Below are 17,962 nucleotides of genomic sequence, written 5' to 3' on the forward strand. Positions count from 1 at the left end.
TGCTTTCGATAAAAATCAGTCTTTTCCCCTGTCACTTACCTGGTGAGGTTCCGCAATTGCTTTGGGTCTCCTATGTTTATCAAACTTAGTTCTTCCCATCACCTTTCCCCTTCCTATTGAAGTAGGTGGAAGAGCGGCGCACTGTCCTGCCCGGTATGAGTGTTAAAAACACCCTAGTGCGGTGTTGTGTGGTTGAATTCCTTAAAGTGAGAGATGAGGTGATAGCACTGATAGCCCTGCCCCTCAGCAAGTGCTGGCTCTGTCCTCTGGAATGAGCTGCTGTTACCTGTGAACCAGGAGGTGAAGCATCCTGTGCAGAGGTGATGCAGTGGTGAACCATGTCTACTACCAGGGGGGAAGGACTTAGTTCACTTAACTGGGACCACAGGAGAACCACTGATGTGTTCAACTCTTCAGTTTACCACCATCAAGACAGTACAAGGCATTTCTTCAGATATGCATCTCAAATCTTTGGAGCCAAGCAGGACTTGCCTATGAGCTGCACTGCTTTTGTAACATGATACTGCAGTGCTGGTGGCCTTTATGCTCTTTCTTTTTGAAGAGGTCAAGTCATATTTGGTCTGGATGAGCTTTAATTTCTGTTCTGAAAACTTGTGGTACCCTAGAAGGGAAGAGCTGAGTTCCAGTTGTCTGCCTTGCACATGCATGATGTGCTGAAGTGTTTGCTGCAGTGAGGCATGTAAAGCAAGACCTGACTTTTGTGAGGAAGAGAAAAGAAAGCTGTGGAGCATATTAACCACAGGAACAGCTTCTAGCAAGCTGACTTGTGCCATAAACATGGTGTGGCAAAATACAACAAGAAATTAAAATGTTAGAGCTCTGGCACTGTGTGCTGTTGAGGCAGAAGATTGAGTAACTGGGCCCAAACAAAGCATCGTTCAGTAACAGGCTGCAGGATTGCCAGAAATGGGTGTGGGAAAGGAGGAAGGAGGGCAAACTTCTGTGCCATGGAGACTTGACAGGCTTGTACTTGCCACTGGGGGATACTTGCCAGTAGTATGGCCTTGTAAGCGCACCTTATTTTGTGGATAGACAGCCCCCACCGCCACAAGGTCATACACGTGTGCAGATGTAATCTTGGCTGTATACATGGTGCCTCCAGATCAGGTGGGAGAGGAGGAGGAAGGAAGGAAAATGCTGAACGTCAATGTTTCTAGCAACAACCAGCTTAGCAAAAGCTTGCAAGTAACTTCATGCAGATGCAATCAGCTTTCTGGGCATTTAGGTTAGCGCCCCAGTGCCAACAGTGGTAATGCTACACATTAATAAGTTGTAATAAGCCAGGACTTCTCCTGCAGCCTATGGATTATATTACATTTACACTGAGGGCAGTAAGCACACTTGTTCCACGTGAAGTACACTGCAAAACACAAAGGTTTTAAAACAAAGGGAAATCCCAGGGAAATAATGTTTTTCTGTTTTCAGGACTGCAGTGCTTGTGGTGTTGACATGTCTTGCAAAAGTTGTTACTGCTCATGCATGCCAATGATTGTTCACAACTGCTTTGAAGTAAAACTGTACCCGTCTTTTTTATGTGGTAGTCTTGACTGCTTCAAGTGACAAAATGTCAGTCATTTCACTCAGGAGACATTTAAGTGGTGTGGCAAAGGATGAGATCTAGCCACTGAAGATAACTTGAATTTATGAGCTTTGTGATTGCAATCACAATAATTACTTTGAAGAATAAACTGCTGAAGATGCAGCAAAGCAGTTCTGAACTTCTATAAGTGTGTGTATTAGTAGCTTCACTAATATGCTGTGTGTTTCCTTGCAGATGGTTCCACCAAGGCCCTAATCCCTATACTGGTATGCAGGACTGGCTTTATTCTGGCAACTACTGGGACAGAAACTACTTTAACTTGCCTGATATTTATTAAAACACAATAAGGAGCCTGCGACTGATACAAATAAGTCTTAATCTGTTTTAATGTTTTCCCTTGTTCTACTTATCTCCTGAGAAAACTGACATGTTATCAAACAGAATATTCAGCATCTCCACAGTAAACCTGGTGGTACATGATCTGCAGTCCCATAGGTAGCGGGGAATAATTTTTCTGGCTGATGGTGGGTCCTGTGTGGACAAAACAAGTTCCCATGGTTTTGAGCTGCCCTGTTTGCAGAATACACCTATATTAGGTTGTGGTGTATGAGGAATAGAACACCTTTGGCTGTTCTGTGAATACTTTCTTTTGTAGATAACATTGGCACAAGTAAAACTGGTTTTATTTATTGTGACATGGGAATGTTTAAAAGCACACACAGTAATTGCAATATTCTGTTCTTAAAAGAAGGGTGTGTTACTTTTGTAAAGATGTAATTTTTCATAAAGTGATTTTTCTTTTACTAAAGTAACTCCCTTGAATCCTGAGCTCTGGTCAGAGATTCTGGAAGAGTTCCCATCTCTGGAGCATTAATGCAGTCGTTTAAGCTGGTAACATTACTCAAAGGTATTTATTCAATGTTTTGTGCAGTGTGTTTTGAATTTTGCTCTCCTGTTTTGCTACCAACCTTATGGTTTAAGGAATTAAGAGCCATTTAAATATCTACAGATTTCATTTGAACTGCACACTAGTGACAGGTTTTAAAAGAATCTGTTTCATGCACTAGAAGTTCTGGTGCCCAGCACCACTGCAAAAAGGCAAGAACCTCACCAGTCCAGGACCCGGTGGAACATGGCATGGGGGGACAGGACCTGTGTCTGTACTGTGGGAGGAGGAAGTCTTGTGCATTTCAGAGGTAGTTCAGCACCTCAGGGAGGCCTCCTGTGCACAGCTGCTTTACCCCTTTTCAGTGGGGTGCATTCAATCTTAAGAGTGTAAGTTTATATTGAACTGTGTACAGAGCTTCTAGAGGGCAAGCTGCTCTTTGTACAATATTTTAACTGCTGTCTGGAGGTTAGTGTTAATTGAAATAATTTAATTGCTACTTAAATAAAGGCTTCAAAACTTCTTCTATCTAGTCTGAAGTGAGTGGTGTTTGACAGTGCTGACCCCTTCTGAGCAAGCCAGCCCCAAAAGCTGCTGCAGTGACATGTGGTGCTTCCCTGTGCCTCTGGGACCTCTCTTCCCCTCAGCAGAAACAATCTGTGTCAGGGTTGGAGGGATGGCTGGGGAACTGAGAGCTCCCTCCTTGAACACACAGTGAGGCTGCAGCTCCAGCCTGGCAGGTTGCTGAAACTGAATAAGGTTGCTTTCTATTTTTAGTCTGTGTGCTACTACAGTTACCCAGGTTGTGATGCTGAGGCATATTTGCATAGATAAGGGAAAGCCTTTTCCTTGGCAGTCTTTCATGTGAGTGCCCAGTTCTATCAGTGAGTTGAAGATGCAGAAATTGAACACCTGCACTGTCTCTTGGAAGCCCCACCTCTCCACTTGAGCCTCTTGCTCTGGCCAGCATTTCCTCAGTCTGTCTTAATTCCTGTGCAACTGCAAGTGGGATTCTGAGATCTGTAGAAACAGTCTAGCTGTTGGGTCAGTGCTTCAGCAGGTCACACAGCATTGCACACTTGGTGCTGGGGGAAAAACAAAGCATTTAGTTCCTGCCTGCCCAGCTGGGTGCAAGAGGGGGAACCTCTACACAATATCATATTTTGTTTTGAGTGATGTCTGTTTTATAAGAACAGATTATTTTTTTTCTAGACCTGTACTTCAGGAGTCTGGTGCAGGTAAGTGGCCATACCTGTAGTTGTGAAACCTCTGAAGTAACATAAAGGGACACTTTCTTAACTCCTTCAAAGCATAACCTCAGCTGTCTTCTTCAATAAACCTGTAGTCTGAATGAACTGACCATGTGTGAGAATAACTCCTTCCTCTCATTGAAAGTATGACTGTCCTCTTGCTCTGGATATTAATGTGCAGTTCCTTCCTAAAGTACAACCCCAGCAGTAGGGACTATGCCTGGTTATGCTGACAAGCTTGGGCTCTGTATGTAATCTGTCTGTGGTTGGGGCTTATGTGTATACTGTCTGAGTATGCTGAAGAAGCTGGGCTGCTCTTCAGTGAAACAGCTGCAGCGGATGTTTCCATGGTCATAATTCACACATTCAGGCTGTTGTGTGGTGCTAGGAAAAGAAAGTGCATGGGAATGCAGTTCTCATTGCAGGATGATTTTGTTGAATGTTTGCCTTATTTATTATTGTGTGAACTCCATTCTTCCTGATCACTTCCTGTGGTTCAAACAGCCTCTTGTTTCAACCTGTTTAAAAAAATAACATGAACTCAGCAGAAAGTGTGCAGCAAGAATTACATTAATTGCTACCTAAATGCACTCCTTAGTGAGGGTATTTTGCCACATTCTGAGCATTACGCAAATGTTAAAAGTTCAAGTTGCAGGCATAAAGATGTATATAAATGCAAGATTAAAAACTTGGTCACTTTATACTAAAACCAGAGCAAGACTAGTACTACTAACTCCAAAGTTTAACAAGCAGAGGAAGGCATTGGGTCTGTTAAGTGTGACAGGTACTTTAACTACTCATCTTAAACCTTGCTGTAGTTTGAAAAGGCTGAAATAAAGCTTTTTAGTAGTAAAATCCAAACACAAGCACATCCCTCTGCAAGACCCATGCAAGAAGCAACTTAATTCTTCAGGATGGGGCCTGATGTAATTTATGGTAATCTACCCTGTGGTACTATAACTTCCTGCGAGAGCATTGATACCTGTGCACTTGTCACCATCTGGTGAGCCTTTCTTTGCAGACATCACGTCATCCAGGGGGATGGCAACAAAGAAAACACTGGGGGTGCATGGCATAGCTGCGGTTTCCTCTGCCAGATCTGGTTCCTCATCAGCTGGCCAGGCAACAGGGACTGGGACTACAGTGAGTCTCTTCCTAGCACCTGCATCTTGTGGTGTCAACATAGTGTGGCCAGGGTGAGGTTTCCAGTCCTGTGTGTTGTGAATATGAGAGCCCACTAAAATGAAAGGTGGAGCATTTTCCCTCTTGCATGCTTCTTGCATCACATAAATTGGAGCAGAAACAGCAGCTCCAGCATGAGGAAGGGAGTGTGGTGATTTTTGGCTCAAGTCAGTTAGGCAGTAAAGGGTCCACACATGACAATGTGGCGGTAGCTGTCCTGCTTCACTTGATGCCATGGCTACAAAGATAAAAATAAGAGTGCTGGTATCAGGAGCAGTGAATTCCAGTCATATTGTAAATCTTTATGTATGTCTAAACCAAACATACCTACACTTGGTAAAGGCATGTTTGTTAGAGAAGAGAGCTAGGATGGCAAATGCTTGTTGGTATGTGACTGACAAACACATGCAGCTTAGAAAAAGTAAAACCCAGCTCTTCTGGGTACGTGTTTGTCTGATATTTCTGAAACTGAAGTTTGTCAAACTCCCCTAACAGTTTAGCTTGCTTTTTCTTTAAATCTGCCTAAGCTCAGCTCTCTTCTGCAAGATGCTTTTCTGAGACCTCACAGCTGTCCTACTTCTGGGGCCTGGGATTCTGCAATACCAGGGAGACTCAGGGCAGGGGAGCCCCACCACAGAGGGTTTCTCCACCATGGAGGGTTTCTCCAGCTGGGCAAGGGATGAGCTGGGCATATGTCACCCCACAGAAAAGGTGCTGGTGAGGAAGATGAGCACCAGGTCTTTCACTGTTTGTGGAACTGATGATGACTAGTGCTCAGCCTGCTCAGCCCAGCTGCAGAAACTCACCAAGCTCAAGACAGCACAGGCAACCACCACCACCACCACTTTCTTTTTCTAAATGGAAAACTTTGTCCAGCACCTTGTTTTGAGTAAGACCATTTGGCATCAGTGGGCACCTGTCCATCTGCATATTTGCCCACAGGACTCCTGCCCAGAGCCAGTCACATCGCCTGGAACAGATGGCAGAGAGATCCAATGTGTGCACTGTGGCCAAGCAGACCATGCTGGTACAGTAGTTTCTCAGAAGCCACCTCCACCCTGCATTGCACTGACATAGGTGCTCTTCCATTTGATCACTGCAGGAGCTGCAGAGCTGGAAAAGGCAGATGACACAAAGACCCAGACTTTCTTACCTGGAAAGACATCTGCTTAGGCTGTAGATTCTATTCTCTCAGGCTGGTACTTGAAATCATCAGCAGATGATGTAGCACTTGAGCCCTGTCTTGCATCTAAAGGCTGCTTAATCTTTAAGAGACAAGTTGTTTGGTCTACTGTGCAGATGATTATTTTCTGTGGAAACTGCTCTACATAAGGTGGAATCTCTGCATCAGTAATCCGCTCAGCATTCAAATACAGTGATACAACCCCGGTGGTTGACGTAACCTCAGCTTCACTGCAGGAAGGCATGGCCTGCAACACTTCTTTAGGAGCATGTGGTGATGGTGGTAGTGGTGAAGGAGGTGATGGTTCTTCCCCCAAGAGGACTGAGGAAGCTTGATTTACATAATTTGTTGAGACTCGAGCCTGTCTGTCTGAGGAAACTAGTTCTCCAGCCATGGAGGCCTGACTCCACGCTTTTGGTTGTGACCTAACACCTTCTACAGAAGCCTCAGCTACTGGTAAAGTAGAAGCATCTCCAGCAGCACCTTCTACTGGTATAAATGCATTCTCTGAGGTCTGAGAATCTTCATAAAGACTCTGCACACTGATTGCCACATCCCTCAAAGAATAAAGAGAATCAGTGTTACCTAGCACATGGGCAGCAAGCTGTGCAGGCTCAGCAGGGACATACATCAGTTCAGGTCCCTCAGCGGATGGAGTTCCAGCAAGTCCCTCATCTGATGGAACTTGAGCAGTTCCCTCAGCAGGTGGAGCTCCAGCAGGTCCAATGGAGGATGTGCTTTTTGCAGTGAAACTGGCAACTGATGGGTATTGAGTTACTTTAGAGCTACATTCAGTCTCAAAGTCCTCAAGGAGCTGATCTTCCTCTGTTTCAGTACCCTTGTCCTGTTGCCTGGGCTCCCCAGGAAATAATGTCTCCATGTCATCCAATGTCTGATCTTGCATTCCCCCATTCCCATTTTCTGCAAAGAAAGAAGAACATAATGGCAATACATGAGCACCTGGTTCCATTTAAATAAAATTAAGAGTGATTTCAGCATCAATTCAATTAAATGCTCTACAGCACATTTATGAGGCTTCCCAGGTTGCAGAGATGGAATAATTTAAGGAGAGGGTTTGCTGCTTGCCTGTTCATAAGGGGAAAGAAAATTCAGAAAGCAGTGGTACATCTTCAGAACCTAGGAAGACTTAACTATATTTCTGGTCCTGCAGTGATGGCTACATTCCTATCTACTGCCCACCAACACTGCTACACTTATGGGTTAAAAGATTAAACCTTTGACATTAAGCACATGAGATAAGCCAGCTAGAACACCATGGCTCCTCTTTGCAACACCTCAGAACTCTTGGGATCCATGATGCAGAGATGGCAGCATTTTAGCTTCCTCAAGAAAGAATTCTGATGAGTTGAACTGACAGGTATCCAAATGAAGAACAGGGTAAAAGACATGAACAAGTTTTAGATACAGGGTAAAAAACCGCTTCTAGATGAGTTATCAAGGGAGGAACACGAGTACACATGGGATCAAAATGGTGTTCCATCAGGGAAGTTACGTGACATATCAGTAGGGCATGGACAACACAGCGACAAAGTGGTCTATAAGGAGAAAAGGTGCAAGAGGGACCTGTGCTGGAGCTCAGTGAACGTGCAGGGGTCAGTTCACAATCGCATCAAAAAAACACTGCCATATTCAGACAGAAAATTTCTGTGTTAAACAGCCACGCTCCATCATATTTGAAAAGTCACAGCAGCCGGGCAAAGCCCCCGGTGACTAGAGAAAAGGGAATATCACACCCACATTTTAAAAAAGGTAATAAGGAGGACTCTGGGAACTGCCATCAGCATCACCTCTGTGCCTGGTAAGATCATGGGACAGATCCTCCTGGAAGATATATTGAAATATACAAAAGGGAAGGAGATAAAAGCCAGCCAGCATGGCTTTGCCAAGGGCAAATCACCTGACTAATGTAGTAGCCTTCTATGATGGAGTGACAGCATTGGTGGACACAGTAGGAGGTGTGGATGCCATCTACCTGGACTTCTGTAAGGCCACTGATACGGTCTCCTACAAAATGCTGGTCACCAAATAGGAGATGAGTTTGATGGATGCACTGTCGATGGTTAAGGAATTGGTTGGATGGCTGTGTCCAAAGAGTTGCAGGTGATATTCTAGAGGGAAGCGATGTCATCCAGAGCCCTGAGGAGTGGGCCTATGAGAACATTATGAAATTCAGCAAGGCCAAGTGCAAGGTCCTGCACCTGGGCCGGAGCAACCCCCAGTATCAATACAGGCTGGAGGATGAAGGGATTGAGAGCAGCCCTGCTGAGAAGGACTTGGGGGTACTGGTGGATGAAAAACTGGACAAGAGCTGGCAAGGTGCGCTCACAGCCCAGAAGGCCAACTGTATCCTGGGCAGCATCAAAAGCAGCGTGGCCAGCAGGTTGAGGGAGGTGATTCTGCCCCTCTGCTCTGCTCTGGTGAGACCCCACCTGGAGTTCTGCATCCATCTCTAGAGCCCTCAGTACAGGAAAGACATGGACCTGTTGGAGAGGGGCCAGAGGAGGTCATGAAAATGATCAGAGGGCTGGAACACCTCTCCTGTGAGGACAGGCTGAGAGAGTTGGGGTTGTTCAGCCTGGAGAAGAGAAAGCTCCAGGCAGACCTTATTGCAGCCTTTCAGTACTTAAGGGGGCTTTAAGAAAGACAGAGAGAGAGATACAGTATCTATTTGCAAAAAGTGGATAAGGGTGAAGTTGCTATCTGTTTTGGGGGTGACAAACTGCACTTCAATATCCTAAAATGAAAATTACCAAAGGCATCCTGGCTCCTGTATGCTCAAGGAAAAAGTACAGAAGCCCAGGGGAGTAATTCTTCCCACACTAAACAGAAGCAAGTGCTTGATGAAGGTTAACGTCTCTTCAATAGCCCAGAGCCCATGTGCCTCTTTCTCATTATTAGATATGGATGGGATGCAGCCCATGATAAGTGAAAACTACTTGCACCCATTCACACACTGTCTCAAAATATCTTAAAAGAACGAACAGAAACTATCTTACCGCTACCGAAGTCCAAATTTTCAACCAGCATTGTTATGTCCATACTTGGATTCTCTGAAAACAGAAACAGGAATTAAGCTGGAGTAGGACAGGACTCTCAAACGGCTCAGGTATTTGGATGAAACACTGGTAGGAACAAACCTTTCTGAAAGGTGACGAGCTCTTTGAAATAGAGAGCAAAAAACCGAATAAGGTCATCGGGGTTGCTTTCGATGACAGCCCGGCTCACTCCCTCAAGCAGGGTCTTGAGGCCGTGCGGAACAACCACTTCAGCCTTCGCAGACTGCATCTTTGCCCGCTCCAGCTGCTTTATGGCTTCTCATCTGTACAAACACAACCCCTGGGCTGAGCATCCACCCTGTCACAGCATGAAGTGTCCCACACCCACTGCGTGACTGCAGCTGCTTATCCCTTGCTGTGACATCTGTAACCCCAAACGCTCCTTCCCAAGAGCTCCTTGCAGTTAAAGGGGGTATTTACCACTTGCAGTGACCAAACCCTTCACTCCTCTGCACCTTCATGCAGCAGGAGGCAGGGTCAGAGGGACCAGCCAACCCACGAACCACAGTGTGAATTCAAACCTGAGGCCATGAATTCCCTTTTTTTCCCCCAAGATAAAACCCACCAAACCACCTGGCAATGGGCCAGAAAAGCCACTTGTGTTCAGGCTAAGGGTTTACAGGACACTTCTTCCTCCCTTCTCCACCTTCCTCCCTTCCATCCCTGATACCTGCTGCAGCCCAGGGCCACCACCTGTCGGAGCGTGAGGTCACAGTGCCCCTATGTCACCAGCACAGCACTGAGGTTCACAGCCCCCAGTCTCTGTGCTGCAGCGTTTACTGTTTGTCAGCTGAAAAAAGGATTTCAGGATGGAGTGGGAGGCAAAGGACTTTGCGGGCAGCAAGGGCTTTGCTCCCACAATGAACACCTCGGTGCTCATCACCACACAAGAATTGGTGCGTTTAACGCACACGACCATTTGAGCACAACTCTAGTTATAACTAAACACTTTTAATGATATATTTTGAGACGGCGGTACGGTGCCTTGGCTGCTGCCACTCAGGACAAGCAGCACAAGGGCTGTGAGGGCAAGGGTGAGCACCCATGGGTGCTGCCTGCCCCGGGGGAGCTGCTGCCTTCCCTCCCCTCCCACACTACTGTGAAACTGTGCCTGCTTTCTGCCAGACTTGCCTTCAAGCACATAACCAGCGCAGGCAGAACCCCTCTGAGCAATTGTTTTGGCTTTGCTGAAACACCAGTTTTCCTCACCAGCAACAGGCAGCCAAGGACAGAGCAGTTTCTCCCTGGCACAAGAAGAGTGTGGCTTTGTGCTCAGCCTCAGGTTATGATGACTTCATGCAATCCAACGCTGCAACCTGCAGAAAGGCCACAGCCCTCCCACCTGCCAGCCATGGGTGCACAGCCCCATCCCCCAGCTCACAGCCTGGCCTTTTAACCTAAGTGATGTACAACACCCAAAGGATTTAAACTGATGTAAGTCTGCAAAATATAGCCCCTGAGAAGGGATGTTCTGTGGGAACCTCTAGCAGGAGCTCAGAGAACACGTTTGAGGGCTGTAACCCCTTCAGCCACAGCAGCTACACCCAAAGAGGAACCAGATTGTTCCTCAACACGGCTCCATTCATATTGCAAAACCTCATGACTGCAAGGGCAAAACTGGAGACAAACCTCAAGAGCCCCAGTGACAGCATTTGCTTTCCAGTACACATTTTCAGTGGATACACAAAAGATCATTTTTTGTTCTGATAACACGAAGACAAAAAAGGTGACTGTATAGTGCTATGTTTTCAAGGTTACCACTAACCGGGTTTCTGAGGATCATGAAGGCAGGATAAATGGGGTCATGCCATGATGAGGAGTCTGCTGTGGCATAAAAACTTCTATCCACCAACAATGCTACAGAGTGTTCTTCATGAAGGCTAGAAAAATCATCTACTTACCTGCTCCTGCATTCCTGGATGTCTGCATCCTTACAAAAACCTGAGGTGAATCCCAGAAGCACCACAGATTTAAGACTCAAGTGTCACTGCTGCTGAAGCGTTTAGCCTATCTACAACAGCTTCCTTTAATAAATAACAGATTCATAATGGTTCATTCAAAATTAATGGAATATTTTAGTTAGTTCACAGGAAAGTATGTTAATGGTAAACTCACCAAAAAATGCTTCTTCCAGAAAAGAATCCTTAGAAAGTAGCTTCTCATTACTAAATCATCTCACAATGGAGCATCAGTCCTGGATAGTGACAACACAGATCATGATATAGAAAAAGTGAAATATGAATATGCTATGACTTAAGGAATTAGGAAAAATAGCCTTGCTATATAAAGAATAAGACATACTTCAAGAATGTATATATGAAGACTAGAAAATGTATCGTTTCTAGAGTCAGGACAGTAATCTGAAGTCTAGATTTCTGTAGGGAGAACATACAGAAGCAACAAGACTTCATAAAGGCGTGAAGCTCACCTGTGTGCAAAGGCTGCAATGTGGTCAGGTCAGAAGATAACTTGTAAATTTGCATCTTCTGAAAACTCTCGAAATTCTAGGAATGCAAAGCTCCGCACAGCAAAAGCTTCAAAGGTGTTTAAGGACAGATGTCATAAACCACAGAAAAAATTAGCATCAGAGGTAAGCAAACAGCTCCTTAAATATTTAAAAAGGTTTCAGCCCCTGGCAGAAAATTAAGAAGAGCATACATGAGAAAGTACATCTGGAAACCCATTCACTGTGCTGGAACTTGAATGCTGTTTTCAGAAGCCATCTAGACTAAATCCATCATACGAAGTGTACCAGCTACTCTACCAAAATATGTTGCCCTTTGGCCCCAAACTGAAGAGACCACCAGCCTAAGAGCAGTTTGCCCAACTGAAGGTAATTACCTTGTCCCTCCCTCCATTCCCTCATCTGCAGAAGTAATAGTTTCCAGATGATGTTAAAATTTTACCAGATATATATCAATTAATGGACAGTTCAGTGTATCAAGGTCTCAGATAAGCTGCCTTATATTTCTGCCATTAAAAAAAAAAAAAGAAATCAGTTCATTTATTAACTCTTCATTAGACGGTTTACAACAAGTTAATGAGTCACAGTAGTTTGAGGAGAGATCATTTTTTTTCTCTAAATATGTAATCTTTTTCAAATCTTCAGCTAAACAGGCAGAAGAGGACATGCACCATCCTTATATTTCTGCCTGCCAGAACCTTCAGTAGAATTCTAAGTGAGGGTTTGCATTCATATTCAAAAATCTCCATGAAAACCTTCTTGCTGTTCCTACCACAGGTACAAAATGCTGGATTTAAGGTACTTTTATGCGTATCTTGGACTGTCTCTCCACCTTCATCAGGGCCTTTGCTACAAGGGGCACCTGTGGAGAGAAGCGTATGTCCCAGGAGTACAATTACCTTTTTTCAATACAGTAAATACGTTGCTCTTAGTGAAAAACTGGCATGTGTTTGCTACATAAATGGATCTGCTCAGCCAGGTTTGACAATCTCTCCTCCCCCCTCCCCTCAAATATTCAACTCTAACACCCTTTTTTCTCTTAACCTCTTCACCTGGGAGCCTTTCTGGGCATCTTCTGCAGGTAAGCACAGCTTGCTAAAAAACAGCTGAAAAAGACTGAAGACCAGTTGATCGTGCAAAACTAGTTGATTGGCTGATCAAATTGTCTACTGGAACACTGTCTTGGAAGAAGTTACATCAAAAGATGAGCAGCATGCAAAAAATAGGGGTAAGACAATTGAACATGAACTCCCTGCGGCTAAAACACTCTGGTGAAAACACAGTGGCTCTCTAGGTCATTAAAATCTTGGGTAATTAAGCAGAGAGGTTCTGAGCAGGAAGGCAACATGTAACCAATTCACACCTGGCCTGGTAATCTATGCTAGGTCCAGTTTTGCAGTCAAACTTACATTAAAAAAATGTGAAAAATAGAAATAGTCCAGTATATAACTCTAAAAAGCCTGCCTCATATTGATTTTCTTACCATCTCGTTTATATTTTGCCCACGCAAAAGAATGGTAACAGGCGACCTGAAGATTCTTTTTAATGCCTACACTGAGACATGGCAAAGAACGCAGCATGTGACACAGCAGAAGAAAATACAAAGAGCTGCAGTGTCTGGAAACCAAAGCTGGAGACCTCCAGGTTCAGAAGAGTCGAGGGACTGGGTCCTTTCAGGTGTTGTCACCCCTCTGACCTTCCACACCTCATTTGCTGGCATGTGCTCCCTTCTGCAAGCACTCAGGAGGATGCACGCAACGCCAGCAATCAAAAAACCCACCAAAAATGGAAGGTTTGCTGAGCAGCACAATATTTAAGTGTCATTCATTCAAGGTAAACAACCTTGAGTATACACGTGTCAGGGGTGGGGAAATCACTTTTTGCCATCTACTAACAATCACACAATTTTACAACTGATCGATTGCAGAAGCTTCAGAGTTCAGAGGGAACAGATTCCCAATGTGGTGATTAAGGCAGGCCTTTTGTAAAATAATTCAATCTTTCCTGTGAACCTTGTGCATTGGCTACTTTCATACTAGAATTTGCTTTGGCATAAATTAAAAATATGATATACAGACAGGGATAATTCAGTGTAAAAACAACACGTTCCCAGTGCTTTCTGAGTTTCTGTATAGAATAGTGTGTTTTAATTGGTTGTTGTTTGGAGGTGGGGGGGTGGTCAAAAAGAACGAGGACTGGACCTTGCCTGTGTATTTCCATCTTCTGGAATTCAACTTTTCTAAATAAAAGCAGTTTTTGTATCACTATTTTTTAGCTCACCGTAAAACATTAGAATACAAGAGACTACTGTATAACCATCTACTCAATCTGTAGTTAGCAGAAAAACAATTCCCCAGCCCTTTTTTTTTTCCCCCAAACTCCTAATTTATATAAATAATTTATTGTACAGTTCCCTTCAGGATGAAGGGTTCAAGACAATAACCCCTGCACTTCTTGCTCCCCAAGCCCAGTGTGCCATTGGCCACCCATCTGCCTTAAGAGAGAGCCAAGTATAAATTTACTTCTTAACATTAGCTTTAATAACACTTGATGGTGATTGTGTAGTTTTTCACTAGAGTGATTGCTACTACTGTTAGCATTTTGTAATAAAAGGGAATTTGAGCGTAGTGGATGGGCTGTGCTGCTTTCCCTCCACCATCAGCAGCCCTGCAGCACCCCATAGATCCCTATCCTGACCTAACACATGCTCCTGGGCAAACTTCAGTCACGGAGCAATTTTTAAACGCGATTACGATCAATTGTTGGAACTGTTGTAAACTGAAAAGCAATTCAATGCAATATTTGGGGAATTTTATTTAAGAATAAAGCATAACTAGAATATGAAACAAGCGTTCAGCATCAGAGAGAAGAAATTAAAGTGCTTGCTTTGGAGTAAATTAGAAACATTATTCAAAGGTGTAGGAATACAACAAATACAACTGCGTGTGGTTCTCTTTCTTTAATGAAGAACAGGTAAATTTGATGTCTTAAAACCGCATCTTAAACCTTGTTCACTCTACGGTTGATCTCAACATGACACATGTAACTCACTTTCAGAACCAGGAGACTATATTGGAAGAACAAAGGCTGAGGTAATTGCTGACTAGAAAACTTGATTAGAGTCACTTGACATCCCAGAAGTTTTCCCAATACTTGATATCATCTTGTTCAAGAGGCCACCAACTAAAAGACAGATTTTGAGGAGCAAGGGAACAAAACTCAAGTCCACATTTCTTTTAATTTTACTCAGAAATATAAAAATGCAAGTTCTGTAAATTAACAACATTTACAGTACATCACAATAAATATGCCACTTTGTGACATCTAAAAATTCTAGTTATTTATTTGTAATGAGTCATATTGAGATAAAAACTGCATCAACATCAACAAAAATACCTGACCCAGTAAAGATAGTCTTAACATATTAACTAGCAAGATGCATATTCCATTATTGCTATTAGACTGTGCCTCCGAGTTCCAAAGTATAAAAACTTATCCGTCTACACAAAATACAGTTGAAATTTTTCTCATCACAGGCACAATCTAACATAAAAAATAATTGACATTTACAATGTAGGAGATTCTCCTACAAGGGGAGGAAAAAAAATAATTAACACAGAAACGGACAGTTCTATTTCAGTGATGACTCGCTAAATCCACAGAAAAGCTGCATTTTGCACAGAGCTAAACTGTTATATGAATATATAGTGTCTTTCCATACCCACTCCAGGCCTGGTGAGAACAACAGGTCTTTTAGTAAATTTACTACAATTAGCTAGGTACCTCAAGTATGTAGACCCTAAACATCCCAACACAAATCGCATGCAGGTGCTTTGTGTCCCAAACAGCCTAGTCTCACATTATATATAAGCAGTGTATTTAAAAGGAGTTTTGTCAGTAACTGTATCATTTCAAGCTATTTACCCAGAATGGACTGACCCTCTCACTGCAAAACATCAGAAGTCACATGGGACAAAATAGAAGTTCAAGTACATTAAAGCCCATTTTTAAAATCATGATTTGAATTCTAAGTAGTCACTATATATACAATATATTGTTTTCTAGTCAATACTTACTTGAATTGACCAAATAAAGTTGAGCACTCATTTGTGACTCAATATTACTGTTGAATTTGAATTAAAAAACACCCATAGTGTGCTATCTGTAACACATCTAGATTGTAGAAAAATAAAACTGCTTTAAGAGTGTCTCTTCTCCTTCAGGAACTGCAACAAAAGTGTTTAACTGCTCTAGGAATGCCTTTCATAGCAGGAACTGCTATGAGAGAAATAAGTGTCTCAACCATTTCATTTGGCCTACCAAGTAGGATATTACTTTTCTCCTCCATATCAGTCTTGCTTTAGATGCGACCTCACAAGCAAATGAATGAAGGTTAGCTGTGGGCAAGTCTAAAACTTTGGCAACATACCCTACAAAAAGGTAAGAAAAGGAAAAAACCCAACAAACTCTTTAAGCTAAGGAACTGTTTAAGGCAACCTGACCAAAGTAAAGATAAGGCTTTTGGATAACTATTTCCACAGATATCTAGTCTTCCTAGCTTTGCAAAGTAACATAATTCAACTAACTTTCTGGTCAGATTTCCATTCATAAGCTTCTTTAAAAAAATATTTCTTTTCCTAGAATATGATATTAACTGAATATAAGACATAAGGAGACACTACATATTACAGACAAGATTTAAAAAAAAAAAGAAAAAGCTACAGACGAGCACATAGATGGCCAAGTCATGATAAAAGTTTTAAGCTCTCTGAGGTATTTCAATACCTTAACATCACAAGTTTGGAATACCATAAAGAGACTTAGGATATTGTGGTATTGGTATAACTACCAAGTAGATTTTTGGGTTTTTCAGTTTGGTTGTTCTTTTTAGTACCTTTAAAGGTCACCACTACACAGATTCAGCAGCTTGAATGAAAAAAATATAAACTTACTGTATCTAGCCTATGTATTTTAACATAATATTCAGAATACTAAGAAAAGAAATAAAAACTGCCTACACTGTAACTGCATGTCAAACAAAGCAAGTATTTGGCTGGAATGTTCCAGAAGCAGAGATCCTAAATATTGACATAATTTGTACCACAAGTATGAGTTGGGCTGGAGGGGAAGGAATTAAGAATGGAAGGGGATGTGAGGTTTAAAATCCCCACATTAGTCACTAAGAAGTCACCAACATAAGTCACTAAAATTCAGTAAGAACTGCTTTTTGTGGCTGAACAGTTTTGCTCCTCCTGCACGCGGGCTAATGCTTGAAGAAAAAAGAAGAAAAAAAGAAGTATTCTGCCCATTCCCAACTCCAGCATTTACACTGATTACTTCTTTTATATTATTCTAATCAAAACAGAAGTGCTCCTCTTGGCATATTTTGGAACTAGATCTATTTTAAAAGGTAAAAATCACACCTGCCAATATTGTTGAAGTAAATCATGTGTGCTTATTTAGGCTCATCCGCAGAGTTACAAATTATCCTGGTTGGCTTGGTCTGAACAAAATAAAACCTGAAGAGTTAAAAACACAAGGTCACTTAACCTTCCTCCTGGTTGATTCACTTTTCGTTAAAATTGTAATGTTCTACTACACCATACTAATTCTGACCATACTAGGAAAGTGTCTCTGGCACAAGTGGCTTTCAGAAGAAAAGCTGGTCTTCCCAACAGCTTTTTCTTCTGCTTCATCTTAAAGTGCAGAAACTGTGGGAAAGGATAACAAGACTTCCTGTCCGTCACTGTGGAACTACTTCCCTTAGAGAGGCTAAGGCTGCGTGTATGCGGACATGCAATCTATTCTCAAAGTCATAGCCAGTGAACTCCTCCTGGAAAAAAAAAAGAGATAGATAGATATATCTATTACCCTCCTTCACTTTAGGATGTTAAGATAACTTCACTACTAATGCATAAGAAGTCATGTTACAAAACAGACCAAAGAAAAGAGGCAAACTGGAGATTCCATGTTGCAATATCGCCCCATTATGCAAAGCAAGAGAACAATTACAGAAATTCCAAGCTGGTGAAGAGAGCGGAAAGCTTTCATTTCCAGCATGCTGTTTGGATCACGTGTAGATGAACAGCACCTGGAAAGTTCCACAAGTCCAAAAGCTCTAGAAAATCCCAACATGCCCAAGGTAGGGAACCAGTTGAAAATAACAACTCTCCACTCCTTGTCTGTTCCAAACTTTGTGTCGCCAAATCTTAGTTGAAAAGCTTGACAAGGTTCTAAGACTCCAGGAGAAGTCACTAACATGGGCTCTGTGCTATGACTGACCTAGAAATACATACCTACATAACGCACATAAATGTGTATCATATACATTAATGTATATCTACATGATAGTGGTGTAG

The 17,962-nt window shown here is 42.8% G+C and overlaps 3 protein-coding genes across 16 annotated transcripts in view; 1 reads left to right on the plus strand and 2 right to left on the minus strand.

Moving 5' to 3' along the window:
* The window catches only part of OSBPL1A (oxysterol binding protein like 1A), a 75,855-nt gene extending 72,880 nt beyond the window's left edge, over window positions 1-2,975 (plus strand). For all 11 annotated transcript variants that reach the window (XM_065830662.2, XM_065830661.2, XM_071804184.1 and 8 more), the window contains one exon: window positions 1,796-2,975. In XM_065830662.2, coding sequence (XP_065686734.1) covers window positions 1,796-1,898 — 103 coding nt within the window. In that variant the 3' untranslated portion in view covers window positions 1,899-2,975. The remainder of the gene's footprint in view (window positions 1-1,795) is intronic.
* On the minus strand, window positions 1,288-14,269 carry CABYR (calcium binding tyrosine phosphorylation regulated). 4 transcript variants are annotated; one of them, XM_071804188.1, is made up of 6 exons: window positions 11,568-14,269; window positions 11,255-11,333; window positions 9,221-9,402; window positions 9,080-9,133; window positions 6,033-6,983; window positions 1,288-4,215 (listed from the first exon to the last, which is right to left on the minus strand). In XM_071804188.1, exons 3-5 carry the CDS (start codon window positions 9,366-9,368, stop codon window positions 6,049-6,051), a joined length of 1,137 nt encoding a protein of 378 aa, XP_071660289.1. In that variant the 5' UTR covers window positions 9,369-9,402; window positions 11,255-11,333; window positions 11,568-14,269; the 3' UTR covers window positions 1,288-4,215; window positions 6,033-6,048. The 4 variants fall into 4 exon arrangements, with proteins under 4 accessions (XP_071660289.1, XP_065686593.1, XP_071660291.1 ...); XM_065830521.2 differs by adding an exon at window positions 4,680-5,117 and having other exon boundaries at window positions 6,648-6,983; window positions 9,221-11,333; XM_071804190.1 differs by lacking the exon at window positions 9,221-9,402.
* A 128-nt stretch (window positions 14,270-14,397) lies between these two features.
* Window positions 14,398-17,962, minus strand: part of TTC39C (tetratricopeptide repeat domain 39C) — a 36,331-nt gene continuing 32,766 nt past the window's right edge. Inside the window, exon 14 of the mRNA XM_065830568.2 lies at window positions 14,398-17,436. Within this exon, the coding sequence (XP_065686640.1) occupies window positions 17,347-17,436 (90 nt within the window). The 3' untranslated portion in view covers window positions 14,398-17,346. The remainder of the gene's footprint in view (window positions 17,437-17,962) is intronic.

Source organism: Patagioenas fasciata, chromosome 2, assembly GCF_037038585.1.
Source record: "Patagioenas fasciata isolate bPatFas1 chromosome 2, bPatFas1.hap1, whole genome shotgun sequence".
In the NCBI taxonomy this organism is placed as follows: domain Eukaryota; kingdom Metazoa; phylum Chordata; class Aves; order Columbiformes; family Columbidae; genus Patagioenas; species Patagioenas fasciata.